General features: G+C 39.7%; 1 protein-coding gene across 4 annotated transcripts in view; it reads right to left on the reverse strand.

Annotated features, from left to right (window-relative positions):
• Window positions 1-865: 865 nt before the first annotated feature.
• Window positions 866-17,835, reverse strand: part of CREB5 (cAMP responsive element binding protein 5) — a 686,421-nt gene continuing 669,451 nt past the window's right edge. For 3 of the 4 annotated variants that reach the window (XM_075315324.1, XM_075315323.1, XM_075315327.1), the window contains one exon: window positions 866-5,210. In XM_075315324.1, the coding sequence (XP_075171439.1) occupies window positions 5,047-5,210 (164 nt within the window). In that variant the 3' untranslated portion in view covers window positions 866-5,046. Of the gene's footprint in view, window positions 5,211-10,563; window positions 10,600-17,835 lie in introns of all 4 variants that reach the window. The other variant, XM_075315326.1, reaches the window with a different exon arrangement.

The following is a 17,835-nucleotide window of genomic DNA, read 5'->3' on the forward strand; positions in this document are numbered from 1 at the left end:
CCCTAGCCGTACAGTGGCCAATGAAACCACATTTCTTAGGATGGGCAGGAGTATCAGCAGCCATCATTGATCCCCGATTTATCATCTGTTATGTGTAGAGGTGATAAATGTTTATGGGACTACTCATTTCAATATCACAAAATCTGTAATAGAGTCTCTGATACAGATGTAAACATAACCTTAATAAAATAATTTCCAGAAGGTTCTGTTCACATCTGCAGTTGGGATTCAGTATTTCGTCCAAGGCATCCAACAACAAACAGCAATGGAGGCATCCGACACCAATGTAAGCGAAGCCTTAAAGGGAACATGTCAGGTGTAATATGCACCCAGAGCCAAGAGCAGTTCTGGGTGCATATTGCTAATCCCTGTCTAACCGTCCCTGTATCTAGTAGCATAGATAAAGAAATCTTTAGAAAAAGTATTTCTAAATATCTTTTATCACATGCTAATGAGCAAGGGCACTAGCCCTCTGGGCGTTAGTTCCCTGGCCAGTCGCCCCCATTAGCATGTTAGTACGTCCCTGTGGGCGTGCTGCTAATGAAAACAGGATGATCTCACTCACCTATCTGCCGCAATCGCATCTGAGGCTGGATTTCAGCTCAAGTATTTCTAAAGATCTTTTATCATATGATAATGAGGCCACCCCCTGTGGGCGTGCTAACATGCTAAGGGAGTTGACTAGCCAAGGGTACTAGCGCCCTTACAAGTAGTCCCCACGCTTATTAGCATATTATAAAGAATCTTTAGAAATACTTTTTCTAAAGATCTCTTTATCTATGCTAGTGTATACAGGGACGGTTAGGCAGAGATTAGCAATATGCACCCAGAACTGCTCGTGGTTCCGGGTGCATAAGGCACCTGACAGGTTCCCTTTAGTTACTGGTAGGAATCATAAATCAACACTTCCATGTTCAACAGTATACAATTATTTATTAGATAAAATCACCAGCAATACATTACTAGTGCTTGCATATACACATGTAGCAGTGCTGAATTTGTAATATATCTTAACTCTTTGGGGCTGCTTTCTTATTACATTGTGATAAGACAGAGCAGTAAGTTTTGCTACAGTTCCAAGTAAAATATAATGTCACGATGAAAAGAGTCAAATGACAAACTCAGTTCTGCTATTTCTGTAGTACATTTCTATGTAACAGACACACACTTTTGACTTTCCGAGGCGAAATGGGCTTTTGAGCTGACGATCAAGACATAAAAATGTCCATACATATTGTGCAAATCAAATGAACTGCAATAAAAGGTGCTTGGTCCATATGGCGGCAAGTATGGGGATATATATAATTGCTACGGCCTTTTGGTTTGGTGTTCCCGCAAACATGATTAACACTCATCACCGCCTGTGACTGCGAGTGAAGGTCAACAGTCTTAAAGTCACTGTTAATTGTGAATGCTATGTAATGGCAAACTGTATAGCAGTACAGACTGACACGAGTCAGCTTGTTGGTTTAGCATAAAAAACAGACATGCCTGAGCCACAAGGTATACATATGTCAAACTGTCAAGCCACAAAATTGAGAAAACTCAGATGCATATAGAACAGCTGAACCTTATTTTTTTTTTTTTTTTCCGTTTTGATAAAAAAAAAAAAATAGAAAAATTGCAACTGTATTTTAACTGAGGAAACAGAACCAAACCATAAAGCTTGATTCCAATCAAAGGTAACATAAAATGCCATTCTTGTGTTACCATTAGTGCTTATGTTCATATAATTTCAATTATATAAAAAAACAAGAAAAAATAACAACAAAAAAAATCTAACTAAATTAGCACCCTGGGGCATTTTAAAAGGTATAGAATTTTTTTTATTTTTTTTACACATGGTGTACTAATATATATGCTCCATTTTTTATAAAAGGCTATCTGATTTCCCATAAAATGTAGAAAAGCAATAAAAAAGAAAGCATTGGACTAAACGATTTAAAAGTAAATGCTTGCTTAAAAATATATATGCATATCTATATATATATATATATTTATATTTATATAATGTATAAAAAAGGCCTGTACATTGTTTTGGTTGACTGGGTTAAATTAAAGAAAGTACAGTGCACACTAGACCTGGACTCGGGTTGGGTTGGGTATATAATAGCTCTACACATTATACATTGAATTTTTGAAAATATTTTTAAATAAAGATCAGACTTTTTATAGACAAGGTTTTTGGGGTAAATGGTGTCAGACATGGTACTGGGCAGTGCTATTGTGTCTTTAGGGTAAATGTTGGGTGGCAAAAAATTAAGGCAACTAGAATACGTTTTCCTTTGATTCTGGTAGGAAGAATGGAAAGAAATATTGTAGATCACGACATTTTCAATATCATTTTATACTCCATATTATATCATTGGGAGACTGTATGGAAGCACAGGAAGCTCTTTGGGTTCTGCACTACAGGAACATTAGGGTCTCTATGCACCTGTGTATGGCTCACTGCGCGACACCAAAGAAAAGCTCAGTAATGCTACTGTGTACCCAATCCCCTTGGACATGGTATTACGAAGCTGTTCTCCAGCACTCTTTATGCCCCACTATAAAATCAAAAGGCAAACAAGGGTACAGTAGAGGTCCACAAAAGTCTTTGGTGCTGCATTATGGACCAGTACATCTTGGGTGTTGAATAGTGCTTTCAAGGGAACCTGGCACCATGAAAATGCAGTCCAATGTGCAGGCTACATGCCATATAGCAGAGAGAGCTTAGTAGATTGATATATAATTTTGTGAGAAATAATTTAAACCTCTTTCTGGTATTTTTGGTGCAGTGGGTAGACCTATCAGTGACCGATAGCAGACTCTCTATGCATACTTATACAAAGACAGCTGTCAGTCACTGATAGGACGCCCACTAGACTTAAAATCCCAGAAACAGCAGAGGATTAAATGATTTAAATGATAAAAACACAGGTTATACTGAATCTTTTCTTACAAAATTATATATTGATCCACTCAGCTCCCCCTGTTCTATGACGTTGGCTGCAGGTTGGACTGCATATTCATAGTGACATGTTTCATTTAAAGAGGTTGTCCACTACTTAAACATTGAAGACCTATCCTTAGGATAGGTTATCATTGTCTGATAATTTGGGATCTGACATCAGGTACCCTCATCGATCAGCTGTTCCCGGTGCCTCCGGTGGCAGCCTGTGACTGTTATCGGTCAGTTCCAGAGCTGCTCCGTCTTCTGATAGCAGCCGCAGCTAGGTACTGCACATATGCCTCCTACTGATTTGAATAGGAGGCGGATGTGCAGTACCAGGCCACAGCCACTATCAGTAGACAGGGCAGCTCCAGAACTGAGCATTTCTGGCCACCTACTGCTGCCGCAAGCACCTAGAGACAGCTGAATGGCAGGGGTGCAGTGTTTCGGACATTGATGACCTATCCTAAGGACAACCTCTTTAATGCCAGCTTGCACATGAGCCCTAATGCAGAGCATATTTACAATATGCCTAAGAAACTAAAACCAACAGAAACTCATGGGGCCTCATATAAAAACTGTCCTATTCAACCATAGCAACCAACAACATTAATTGTTTAGTTTCTGAACTTAATTGAAAAAATGAAAGGTGCACCATGGACCAGAGGTTCCATGTTTTCTAAGGTAATTTTAATGTATTGTTTTGGAAACCAATTAGATGTTAGTATTTTTGTAAATTGTTCTGTAAATCCATTGTTGGTTGGGTGCTACAGGCAACCATACTGTTTTTAATGAATCTCTCATTACTGTATGATATAAGGTACTAAATCTCTAACAGAAGTTAACGCATATGAAGGTAGTAGGTTGGAGGCCCAATAATTAATATACGGGAGAACGTTCCAGATGGCTTTTCATATATGAAATAATTTACAGTAAGAGGTGAGTTATTTTTAAAAAATACTTGATAGGACAGGATTATCAATACTGTTGTGGGCCTTATAGGACAGCTTCATGTAGGGGATATATATTTAGCTATAAAAACGTGATTTCTCCTTGGGAGAGGAGTCAAGTGAAACATTTCCTCAAAAACATTGGAACCAGAATTGAAAAGACTCTTCTTGAGTCACTAAGTAGGCTTAACTCCTGGATTAATAGGTAAAACCTCACAATCGACAGTTGTCATACATCTCCTAAATAAAACACTGATAAATCTGTCCTAACGGGCCTCATTTTTTTGAGAACTCAATAGAAAAGAAAAACCTCTCTGCTCATACCAACCAACAATCAAATTCAGTTTCCTAATTTCCCTGGAAACATGGACTCGGTCTGGTTGCTATGGGCAATAAGACCAGGTTTTCAGGCAATACATTTAGATCCATGATACCCATACTTTATATAGATAACAATTATCTATGCTTTTTTTTTATTAACAAAAATAAGGAATTTAACTGTGAAATGTAAAGAATAGGTCACTGGAAATGTAACAGATCACTTTGTAGTTGCTTGAAACAATGATACATGTAAAAGGGGTTCCATTACTCACAAAATGTGCAAACAGTCATTTTGTGGTGCAAATAAATATTTAATAATTTTATAAAAATTTCTTCAGAAATGGATACCAATTTTATTGTACATCTCCTAAGTATTGGATCTGCTCCACAAAATGGCTACTTGCACTCTGATAAAATGACATTGTATATTTTATTAGCTTGGTGCAACCCCACAATTTGGTCTTTGAGCAGAAATGGCTGTTAACCTTTTTATATGTATAGTTTTTTAAAGAACAAATGGGTCAGATGACTTTCTAGTTCAAAAAAACAAAAAAAAAATGTAGCTATGTACATAAATGCGGCAGTTCATAAACTAATACATTGTACCAGAACACTGAGAAAGCATCACGCATTTCCCAAAACTGCATGATAATAATGTAATAAATCCCTTTTCTTAGACATAAAAAGACAAAACAATGAATACTATAAAAAGGGGGTAGGTATGGTCTTTAAATGAATGAAGAGACTTCCAGGTTTCAAATAAAGTTGAAAAAAAGTTCATAAAAATGGAAGATCTGATTTAATACCAAACTCCCGGAGGCAGTTCTTGTACCCATTGTCTCAGAGAATGGGATTTATGTCTGTTCTGTGGTTGGCAAGAGGGTTTAGAGTGGAGCTTCCAACCATATCACTGACTGAAGAGGAAGTCGTAATGGTGTTATGCTGGATCACTTGCTGCTGGGAGCAGGCAGGAACTGGGCTCTCGGGTGGGCTGTTCTCAGGACCTGGGTAAGACATTGGCACAATATTTTGTTATAATTTACTACATAGTATAAAAACATTTAAAATAAATTACAATAACAGGTGAAACTTAGTCACACGAGCAGCATAGTTTAATAAAACCTACTGGCTCCCATCACAGATAAGCCCTTGAGCAGTGGTGAGAAAATCCGTGAGCACACAACCCTCAATACAGTCTCAGTCAGAGGCCTTGGTTGCTAGTGAAACTCCTAGTTTGGGCCTGTTTCACACGTCAGTGAAAAGCACAGTGACGTGTTAGAAGTGCATAAGTCCCTCCGTGTGCCGCACGGCACAAGTGTGTTTTCCATGTGCTATCCATGATCCGTGATAGCACATTGAGATCAGGTATTTCAAACTCGCCTGTCCCCGCTCCTGCTCTCCGTGGTGCTGAATCTCTGGCTCTGCTGTGTCCGGCCACTGCTGTGTCACTGCTATTGCTACTTCCGGTTGGCAGTGCAGTGCATATTCAGGAGAGTAAGTAGCTGACTTGGAAGCAGCAGCCAGCAGCAGCTGAACACAGCATCGCTGGAGAAGGTGAGAGTAAAAAGCTTTTTACTGCAAACATATGTTTTTTTCTGGTAAGTTTTTCACAGATCACACTACAATGTGGCCCGTGGGACATCAGTGGTGCCAGAAAAAAACGTACTTGTCTCTGTGCGGAAACACGGACACATGGAGACATGGTCATTGAAAAATCAGTGATGTGTGCGCATTTTAATGGGTCTGTGTATGTCCGTGATTCTGGTACGTAGAAAAACTGTCACATACATACCAGAATCACTGACGTGTGAAAGAGGCCTTAGGCTGAGGCTCTCAGTGTGGGAGGGAGAGACTTCCTCCTTCAAATTTGCTAGATTACAGCAATTGCATCCAAAATGAATGTGAATTACTACATGAGAGATGAGTGGGGCACTGTCGTCTTATTGAGTATATTACAAAGCTATATGTAATAATAAGTGCCATCAAATACAAAAGAGGGCATGGCACACTTATGATGGAAGTAAGAAAAATGGCACTAGTGATATAAAAAAGGAACCTTAGTCCAGTGGCCAAATCGGTATTCTGTGGCAGCTGTACCATTGCACTGCAAACTTCTGTCTGCCAGTATCTTGGGCTCCTCTTGTGATTAGTAGGATCCCACAATGTCTTCGGATTATAAGAGGCACCCAGGATGCCGACAGGTAAAAGGATGTTTACAGTATTCTGGTCCAGTTGCCACAGACTACCACCATAGCTACTGGACCAAAGTCCTGTATATCACTTTGCTGAACTCACATGGCTTCAACATGAGCTGTCATTCCATTTTTCATCTAGCCCCCTGAATATCCTGAACAAGTTTTCAGTGACACTGCAGACTTGTTATCCACACAGCGCGCACTACAAATGCTGTGAAGATTATTCTGGGAGCGGGTGATCATTTGACCGCAAGTATGCAATTTTCATACCTCCAGCCACTTTCCATCCTTGCTTAATTCACTTGTATTGAGTGAGGCTGCATGTCTAGTCAGCACATGACTACATGTATGCAAATCACATACTTGCGGTCACAGGCCTGCCTGCTCCGGATGCTGAATAATTCTGACTGTGCGTGTATTGTGTGCTGTGAGGATTCCCAAATCTGTAGTTACATAAAATTTCTGCAAACTTGTACACTAAGGCGGGACAATCCCTTTAAAGCTGGAGATCAGTATTGTAGTATTGTAAAGGAACAGCTTAGATAATTTGATTTTCTAACCTTGAATTCAATAAAAAGCTGTTTTATTGGAATTAAAATAATCATTGTCATGATCAAGAGCAGGGGCAGGTTAAAACTCTGGGCCCTGGGCAGTTTAGAAGGAGAGAGGGCCCCCCGGCTAGATGTATCATGTGACATATCACATGATCCCCCTTATAGATCATCTTATAGTGCTACATAGTGGCACTATATATAATAGAGCAGGGGTGGGGAATTAATTTTCCTCAGGGGCCACATGAGAGACCATGGGGAGAACTGAACCAAAAGGATAAAATTAATCATGCTCAATATTAATCTTGTCATATTAATAAAAAACAATAATTATAATTAATATGTTATGTATCACTTTATATTGATCAGAATTAAGTATGCAGAAACCCTTCCTATATACAATATGAGCCCAAACACAGCACCCCCTATACACAGTATGAGCCCACTCATAGACCTCTATATACTGTACATTATGAGACCCCTGACAGCTCCCTATATGCAGGATGAGCCCTCACATACCTCCCTATATAAAGGTTGAGCCCTCGCATACCTCCCTATATAAAGGATAAGCCCCCAGATAGCTCCCTATATACAGGATGAGCCCACATATAGCCTTCCTATATACAGTATAAGCCCCCAAATAGCTCCTTAGATACAGTATGAGCCCTCACATAGCTCCATATATACAGTGTGAGCCCTCATATAACCCCTATATACAAGATGAGCCCTTACATAACCCCTATATAAAGGCTGAGCTCTCCAATAGCTTCATATATACAATATGAGCCCTCAAACAGCCCCATATATACAGAATGAGTCCTCCCATAGCCTTTATATATAGGATGAGCAATCACATAGCCGCTATATAGAGGATGAGCACTCACATAATCCTAAATACAGGATGAGCCCTCATATAGCCTCTATATACAAGATGAGCCCTCAGATAGCCTCTATATACAGGATGAGCCCTCACACAGCTCCTATATACAGGATGATTCCTCACATAGTCCTATATATATAAACAGCCTCCTATATTCAGTATGAACCCTTACATAGCTGCTCAATATACAGAATAAGCCTCCACAAGGTTTTGGTTGGGTAACAAGTTCTGAAACATCAGATTATTCTGTAACGCGTATCAAATGCTTACTCTATGTATACACCAAGGAAGATAACACTCACTATCGAGCAAATAATACAGTACACTCACTATTCTGGAGGTAAATAAGTTACATTACAAGACTATATCAGAACATTTAAAATCATACCGCTGCATATTTATGTAAAAGTATTCTTCAATATACACATATATTGTGTTCATTCAGTTGTATAATATCATACTGTTTGATAAATAATACTATTAATAATATAAATATATGCAAATATATTAAACCTAGGCAATGCTTGCTTTAGTAGTATGTTAATGATTAGATTTCTAAATAGAAAGAAATTGCACAGCTGTAAACAGACACATATAGGAAAAGTACTGAATGTTCAAAAAATCTCACTTGCTCCTAAGGAACAAACAGTAGACTGGCACATTGTCATTAAGCGGATCATGCTTAGAAAGTGTTTCTAATATATTACTAAACTTATATTCAGACATTCACAAAACAAGGTTTGAGTACAGACCACAATGTCCAGAGTTGTTGAGGGTCTCCTGACCCCAACTCAACAGCTTCATATATGACCATGAGACTGTTGAGTTTGGGTCAGAAGACCCATGTCCAATACTCGGAGCGTGTTTCACGGACATCTGATTTTGGCTATAGGAATAACTAATAATTTAGTAGACAAGATACTTTTCTCCCCTTGAAAACAATTATAATCAAGGAACTACAGGGGTGTTCTCAAGTTCTTAAATTGCTTTTATTAGTTAGATAGCATAAAAATAAGCAAGTCTGTAGTTGACTTGATTTTTCTATGGGCTATCATTCTCTTGTGGTTAGAGATTTTATAATTTATAGCCTACATCTTGCTTCCAGTATGACTGACCTCTAGTGCCTGGCTGAAAGTTGACAGTAGTTGCATGCAAATAGAAGGGTTAACTCTTAACATCCCAGTCAGTTCTCCCAAACCCACTGATTTCTATACAACAGTTATCTACTCCCCTCCTTCCCGCCCCATCCTTCTTTTCCCTCCCATTTTTTGAAGAGAGATGTAGTTATGAATCACCAGCCATGCAGTTTTCAGGGCTCTCTACTCTTTGTGTCCATGTGCTTGATCAAATGCCTTATCTCTATGTGTAAATGTAGTGACAACAGAGGGAACTCCAGAACAAATCATGGATGGTTAGGTGAATGTGTTACATCAGATCTTGTGCTAGGCTTTATAGTTCTACTAATACTACAGTTCTATTCACCAGAGCTGTCACTCAAGCAGCAGAGCCTGCCCAGCTAGAAATCAGGAAGTAAGGAAAAGACAATGCGTTGCTCCAAACTACTCAAGAGACAACTTGAGAATACCCCTTTAATTACTTTTACGTTGTCAGTAATTATACTTAATACATTTAGGCCACTTATACATTTTGTAATTCATCTGTACGAATTTTTGAAAATAAGAGTTTACTCTTAAAGGGGTTATCTGGGACTCTGTTATTTTTGGGCTATGAGGCTTAGAACTTACCAGCAGTTAGTTGTTAACTACCTGCCTGTTCACCCCTGCGATAATCTGTTCGGCTTCAGCTGGTGATTCTCTGGCTTCATTTGGCCTTACGTCAACAGAGTAGCTCTTTTGCTTCCAGTATGGGTGTCACTGCTAACGTCATGCTGATTGACAGTCGGCTCCCTTGCAGCTTGACAGCAGGGTGTTAGCTACCAATCACTATGACATCAGCAGTAACTCCCTGTTGACAAATCAGAATGGAAGACAAAACTGTTTTGTCAACATCACATCATCGGAAGCAGGATACCCACCGGTTGACGTGATCTGAAGGGGGAAAAACACTGGTTGAAGTGGTCTTGTGGCCACTCTGAGCCAGAGCAGATCATCGCAGAGCAGAACAAGCAAGTACTTAGCAACTACCTGTCAGAAAGTTCATAGCGCCACAACCATAAAGCCCCAAAGTCCCAGAGACTTAAACCCTTTAAATCACAGTGACGTGTTTCTTCTATTGACTATATAGTTGTTTTTTTGTTTTTTTTTTAAATTTGCAAAGTTTATGGTAAAAACATTGTGTGAAAAGGTCTTCACAGCTTTGAAGAACCATAGCTTGCCTTGAAATGCTTTCAGATTATTTCAACTAAATGTATGTGGGATTTTTATCCACATGTATCAATCTATTTAATCAAAGATGTTTGGATATTTAATACTCTTTTGAAATCTGCAACAGATCCGCCACATCCGAATTTTTTAAAATGACAATTGTTTACGTTGATTCTTTTAGACTTTGGTTAATGTGAAGGTTGAATGTGACTTTGATAAACAGTACATCCTATGGAGTATTATTTTTAAGGATTATAAATATTAATGTCTTTCCAATTTAAGGTTAATGTATCTGTTATCGCATTCATTCCCTGTAGTGACAACATTACCTATAATGGGTATGAGAGCAATCAGACTAAGAATTTATAAAGGATATATGCTGTATCTTTAAAAGAAACTGAACTTACCATGCACTGGGCAGCTTTTGAGTAGCAGTACTCATCCTGCATAAAATGGAAAATTCATTTTAAATGCTTTAAGCAGCTCTCCTGCACCTTTGCTTGTTACCTTAAATAAAGCTTGCAAGAAGGCCAAAGATGACATCATACAACCCAGGTTTAGAAAAAAATGTGATTGGCAAACTACTGTGAAAATATTGTGCGAATATATGTGTGAAAGCCATTATGTAGTATTAAGACAGACATACACCAAGAGGTATTATAGAAATGTATTAATTAAAAGAAAGAACTATTAAAGAACTATTTGCTGTTAATGCTTTTATGTATTATCCACTCTTTTAAAAATCAGTAATGTGTGTACAGTGTGTTAAAATACTAACCAGTCTCCTTCTTCAGCCATTTTCAGCGCCACCATATGAGACACCAGATCACAAATGCAATCACGTGATGCCAGAGTGGCAATAAAAATGGCAGAAGATGGCAATTGATAAGTATTTGAATACGGTCTCTACACATTACTTTCTGCTAAAAAAAAAGATAAATTGCTGGAGTGCTCCTTTAAGACATGATAAAAATGAATATGGAACTAAAAGTCTCAGTATGCTCAGTATAACAACAGACATGTAACACATAGGGTGACTATTACGCCGATCAGTGTTGTCATAGAATTTTCCCAGAGTACTGTTTCAAGAAGATCTGTCACTTGCTATAATCCCATTTTTTTTTCCCTGGTAGAAATGACACTTTTCTCTTGAATCTGGCATTGTACTTATTTTCACTCTGCACCTCTACGTTCCTGAGATATGGTACCTTTTCCGCTCTTTTAGCCAAGTAGGTGTGGCCCTTAAAGAAGCACACAAATTAAAATGTTTGTGGGCTAAACCATTGTGCATGTTTATGTAGTGTAGTTTTATTAATAAACTCACCCATAGCGTCTTCTCCAGTGACCTGAGCCACTCCGGTCTCCCTTTGAGTCAAGTGGTTGAAGTTCCGACTCTTCAGGTTGCACTGTGCTTTGTGTGAGTTGGAAGTCACTTTTACAATGGAAGGTCACTGAGCATCAGAACGAGGCTCCATAAACTTACACTGTAAATAATAAACTCCAGTGTGAGCTGGCAAGTCAGAATAGTCGTTACGTGACCCAGAAGAGGACAGGAGTAGCCACAGAAATTGGAGTTGATTAGTGATAGACGAGCACTAAAATACTTGTTTCTCGATTCAAGCTGGTTGGACACTCAGACGAGCTCAACGCAAGTAACGAGCATTATGGAAAGTCAATGACTGGCCTGTTTGGGTTGCCGCCCACATACAGCCAGCCATAAACAGAGCATTTCTGGCAGGAAGGAGGTTGGATTTTTTTTTATTTTTGTCACACTACATCTAACAATATTGTTTTATCAGTTTGGAAAGCCATTCAGAGATTGCAAATGGCTCTCCCTGGGGTGCATACAAACATCATGCAGTGAAGCAAGCCTGTGCATTTTTGTCCGCACTGTTAATTACTCAATCGAGTATCGGGGTGCTCGGGTACTCACGGAACGCGGCTCTGATATCTTGTCCATCAAATAATGACCACAACGCACAGTCTTGCTTCACTGCATCAAATGAGCAGGTACCCAAGAGAGAGCCATTCACAGTCTTTGAATGGCTCTCTTGGGGGGGTTAAAACAATGTTCTCGAACGTAGTGAGACAAAAATAAAAAACCCGCCCTCCATCCCGACGGAAATTCTCTGTTTATGGCTAGCTGTACGTGGGTGGAGACCAGAACAGGCCAATCATTGACTGTCCATAACGCTCATTACATGAATCGAGCCCATCCAAGCATCTGACCAGCTCGAATCGAGAAACGAGGAAAAATGTTTTAATGGAGGTGTTTTATTAATTCTTCTCGTTGGGAGTCTTCTTGAGGACCAAGCCAAGTTGACTAAACAAAATAGATTTATATACAGAAAGAGGGCACACACCCAGGAATGGTGAGGCGCAGGAATAAAAAATGCACAATGCCAGCTTGAGGGGAACAGTAGTGGGAACACTACACTATACATTCACACTGGTTTAGCCATAAAAATGTTTTAATGGGAGTGTTTTTTTTCTCTTCTTAATGAGAGTCTTCTTGAGGACCAAGCCAAGTTGACTAAACATAACAGCGTTATATACAGAAAGAGGGGGCCACACCCAGGAATGGTGAAGGAACAAACAATGCAAATGCCAGCTTCAGGGGAAGAATGGCTTCTACACCAGGTAAAAAAAAATCATATTGATGGCAAGTAAAGCAGTAAATCTTTTAAAAACTTTTTTGTAACCCATAGAAATATTGAAAGAGTGCCATATTATGGAGGTTTTCCCCTACTGGAGGAGAATACCTAAATAATACGGTGCTGTACAGAGGCACCATAGCTCCATAGCACATACAATGCAAGTGAGCAGCAGAACTCTCATGCCAGGGCTCTGCAATGTGCATGAGACCATCTGTTTCTGTTACTGTATGTCAGTGGGGCACAAAGTGTCTGGGAAAGTTGTTTGACAACCCATGGAGGAACTATAATGTTTTGGTTGTCAACCTAAGATAAAACTGCACAGAAAAAAAGTTACTGATGATTTTTATTTCTGAGTGAAATGCTGAAACAGGTTAAGAGAATAAATATATAGTATTATGTGGAGATTTATGAAACTAAAGGCCGCTTTACACACTGCGATATCGGTACCGATATCGCTAGCGTGGGTACCCGCCCCCATCTGTTGTGCGACACGGGCAAATCGCTGCCCGTGCTGCACAACATTGCCGAAACCTGTCACACTACTTACCTGTCCGGCGACGTCGCTGTGACCGGCGAACCGCCTTCTTTCTAAGGGGGCGGTTCGTTCAGCCTCACAGCGACGTCACAGCTGCGTCACTGAACTGCCGCCCAATAGAAGCGGAGGGGCGGAAATGAGCGGGACGTAACATCCCACCCACCTCCTTCCTTCCGCATTGTGGCCGGGAGGCAGGTAAGGAGAGCTTCCTCGTTCCTGCGGTGTCACACGGAGCGATGTCTGCTGCCGCAGGAACGAGGAACAACTTCGTTACTGCTGCAGTAACGATTTTTGAGAATGGACCCCCATGTCACCGATGAGCGATTTTGCACGTTTTTGCGACGATGCAAAATCGCTCATAGGTGTCACACGCAATGGCATCGCTAAGGCATCCGGATGTGCGTCACCAATTCCGTGACCCCAACGAGTTCGCATTAGCGATGTCGTAGCGTGTAAAGCCCCCTTAAGCTTTCACTTCATATTCTGCCTTTGATAAATGAAAGCTGTGCTGTGATTGGTTACTATGGACAACATAGCGTTTTATTTTAGATAGTTCCATAAATTTAACCCAGTAAAGATGATGACTATAATGTGCTATGTCAAAGCTTTGCCAATCTGCACAAAATCTAATCTAGAATCTGAATCAATTAGTTATGACTTTTATGTAAGTGATGTTTTATATCCCAGTCCTCTCAGTCTATGACATCAGGCTTGTAAACTACACCATGGTTACACGAGTCTTAGGCTATGTTCACACGTTCCTTTTTTGCTGCAACAAAACCTGCTCTCTTGGCAGTAAAAAAGCTTCCAAAAAGCAGGTTTTTCTGCGTTTTACTGCATTTTTTTAGCTTCGTGTTTGATGTGTCATTTGTCTATAGTACTTGTTTACATAAAGTTATTTTCATTCCCCACAAAATCAGCAAAAAAGGCAGCTGCATTTCTGCACTCTCATTTCAATAGTGAAAAAAGCTGCAAACACGCTGAAAAAACTGACATGCTGCTTCTTTCAAAAACGCAGCAGTTTTCTATTTAAGGCTATGTGCACACGCTCCAGTTTTTTTTTGTTTTTTTTTCAGGGAAAAACGCACCTTTGGCCAAAAAATGCATGCATTTTTGCCGCGTTTTGGTGCAGTTTTGGTGCATTTTTGGGTATGTTTTTGCCCATGTGTTTTTGCCCACGCGGTTTTTCACTACCTTCAATGGAAAAACACAGGTTAAAAATGCAGAAAGAATTGACATGCTGTTTCTTTTTTCTCCACCCAAAACTGCAAGGAAAAATAGAAGTAACGTGCACACATCATTTCTGAATTCTCATAGACTTTGCTGTGTGTGTGTGTGTGTGTGTGTGTGTGCGCGTGCAGGAGATTTCCGGAATCTCATAGCTTTTGCTGGTACTGTAAAAAGCAGCTTTTAATAAAACTCATGAAAAAAATGCTGCAAAATGCAACATGTAAACATAGCTTTAGTGTATGTATATACTGTATGAAGGTTTTGCCAGTTAAGTCTGAGCACAAATCTATCTAAAGACACAATATATGTTATAGAATTATATTAGTAAAATTGTTGTAGTTGCCCTGGGTCATCAATTACATTGTAGCTTTCATCGTTCAGAACAGATAAAAAAATGAAAGCTTCTCTTATATGCAGGTATGGGTAACAAGACCAGTTTTTCCATTAAGTAGATTTAATTACTGCCAATTAATTGTGTGCTTCTTTTAATTGAAACTCTCGACCTGTTTTGCAGCTTTACGTTACAGTCCCACAATGAGTTTTTGGTGAATTTTTGATGCCACATATTTTTGCCGTTTAAAAAATTCTCATGCCCATTGTGTTCTTTCTCTTTCAAGTAAACTGAGTTTTATATCTCCTTGTGCACACTTTCTCTTTAGGTTTTCATATTTCTTGAGCTGAGTTATTTACGTTTCTTTCATGTATATAATTTGGCACAGTATAGTCATCTTTGGTATTATTAGCTTGTTTCCTATGCATTTTACAGTGCGTTGTGTTGCTTAATTTGTTGCTGATTTTATGTGCAGTTTATACCCATAGAATTGAATGATATGCTTAAAGAGAACCTTTCACCAGATTTGGTGACTATAAGCTGCGGCCACCACCAGTGGGCTCTTATATACAGCATTCTAAATGCTGTATATAAGAGCCCAGGTCACTGTGTAGGATGTAAAAATCACTTTATGATATTCATCTAACAGTTGGTGCAGTGTAGACCGGTTGGATGGGTGTCTCCATTCTCCGGGTCCGGCGCCTCTTCTTTGGGCCATTTTTGTCCTCCTTCTTCTGAAGCCTGGGTGCATGACGCATCCTACATCATGCCCACTATCCGGCATTGAGGTCATGCGCAGGGGAACTACAATACTTTGATCTGCCCTGCTCAGGACAGATCAAAGTGCGCCTGCACAGTACCTCAATGCTGCCTTGTGTGCATGACGTAGGACGCATCATGCACCCCAGCATCAGAAGAAGGAGGACAAAGATGGCCGAAAGAGGAGTCGTTGGACCCAGAGAATGGAGACACCCATCCAAACGGTCTGCACCGCATCAACTGTTGGATGAGTATTATAAAGTGATTTTTATGTTCTACACAGTGGCCTGGGCTCTTATATACAGCATGTTAGAAGGCTGTATATATGAGCCCACTGGTGGTGGCCGCAGCTTATAGGCCCCAAATCTGGTGACAGGTTCCTTTTAAAATCCACATGCAAAATACGCATAGGAAGTTTTAGTGCATTTCCAATTAAGTGGTGCACTAAAAACATATTTAATCTGCAATAATGTTTTGTCAAATACCAAAAAGTACAAACACAAAGTTGCTTTACTTCATACGACAGCAAAAAGTGACAATAACACTATAAAGACGTGTGTAAAAAATGCCCTCAAAAACTCAATGAATAAAACACAAGTAACCTAATTTACAAAAAAGATGCACAAATGCTGCAGAAAATCTGTAACATCAAAACCCCACCAAATGCTCATCGTGGGAATGCATCCTAAAAGGAAACCTGTCAGGTTGAACATGTCATATAATATGCTTGGAGCATGTTATAGCGCAGGGGGAACTGAGCAGATTATTATACAGGGTTGTCAGATAAGGTATAAGGTTTAATATAATCTGTATTTGTTGAAATACCTACTCACTCTGGGTTTAGCTGTCAAGGGTGTTGTCCTATCAGTGACTGACGATCTACCCTGTTTAAGTAGGATTCCACACATTCACAAATCACACAAGCTTAAGTATGAACTACATGGACTTGCCACGAGTTTATTGACCTGAACTTATATATTCCTACAAGACTGTAAAGTTCAGATCAGAAGACCTGCAGCCAGTTCGTATCTCCAGGTTTATACTTGGATTGTGATTTGTGAATGTGTGAAAATAGTTGCGTATACAGAAATAGCTAAGGCTGGAGTCACACTTGCCAGAAACTCGTGCGAGTCTCGCATCACATCACCCGGCACAGCCGCACACTCTCCTGAGAGGAGCTTGTTGGCTGCATGTATTTTCGGAGGGCGGCAGGTCGTACCGGATGATGCAATGCGAGACTCGCGTCAGTCTCTCGCAAGTGTGACTCCAGCCTAAATCAGTAATTCAGACCACAACTTTGCCTTGAAAGTTCAGAATGAGCAGGAATTTCCAACAAACCTCTATATCCACCTCCTCAGCACTTTGGGCTCTGCGATATGCTGCCCATGTTAAATGAGTGCATAATTGTTATTTTTTTTTTTATTAAAAAAACTTTTTTTTATATAACATACGTAATACATGAGGAAACACTGAACAAGAATATACATTTTTTTCAGAATTATGGAATGAATTATTCACTTGGGTCCACTGAACGCGAGGCTGATTTAATGACTGACTGATCTAACGATTCACTGTTAGTAATTTAGCAAAATAACATTTCTATTTATGTGTATGATAATGAATTCCATACAATAGATGACATAGGGAATAGAGAGAGCACCGACTTTAAGCAGTTAGATAGACACATGTTGGTGATGTCATGCTTTGACATTCTTGCACAGAAAGCAGGAAAGCAGATTAAAGAATTAGAAAAATAAATTGTCAAGTTTACACCTTGCAGTAGGTTGGTTTCAGATGGTCATAATGTGGCCCCATTTTACCATCTGTACAAAGGCCGCAATACCTTTCGCAGTGCTACTGAAAAAAACCTTTGGGACCTCTGATTCAAGTTCTGTCTAGTAGAACCACGCTGGTCTGGTTATTGCAGCTGTAATATGCAGAAGCGTTAAAGGGTAAACCCTGCTCTGCTCACTAATGCATCTACAGGTGACGGGCAGGATGTCATGTCTACTGCATAATCGGCAGATGTCATGCACTTGTCCCATTCATTAAAGTGGGATAGGTTCATGATACTTGTCGACCATGCGTACATTTTTTCAGGTATCAGTAGTTGTGACGTCACTTTCCCAGGTCATCTCTCCATGATGTAAACATACAGGACTAACCC

Source organism: Anomaloglossus baeobatrachus, chromosome 6 (assembly GCF_048569485.1).
Source record: "Anomaloglossus baeobatrachus isolate aAnoBae1 chromosome 6, aAnoBae1.hap1, whole genome shotgun sequence".
NCBI classification, from domain to species: Eukaryota; Metazoa; Chordata; class Amphibia; order Anura; family Aromobatidae; genus Anomaloglossus; species Anomaloglossus baeobatrachus.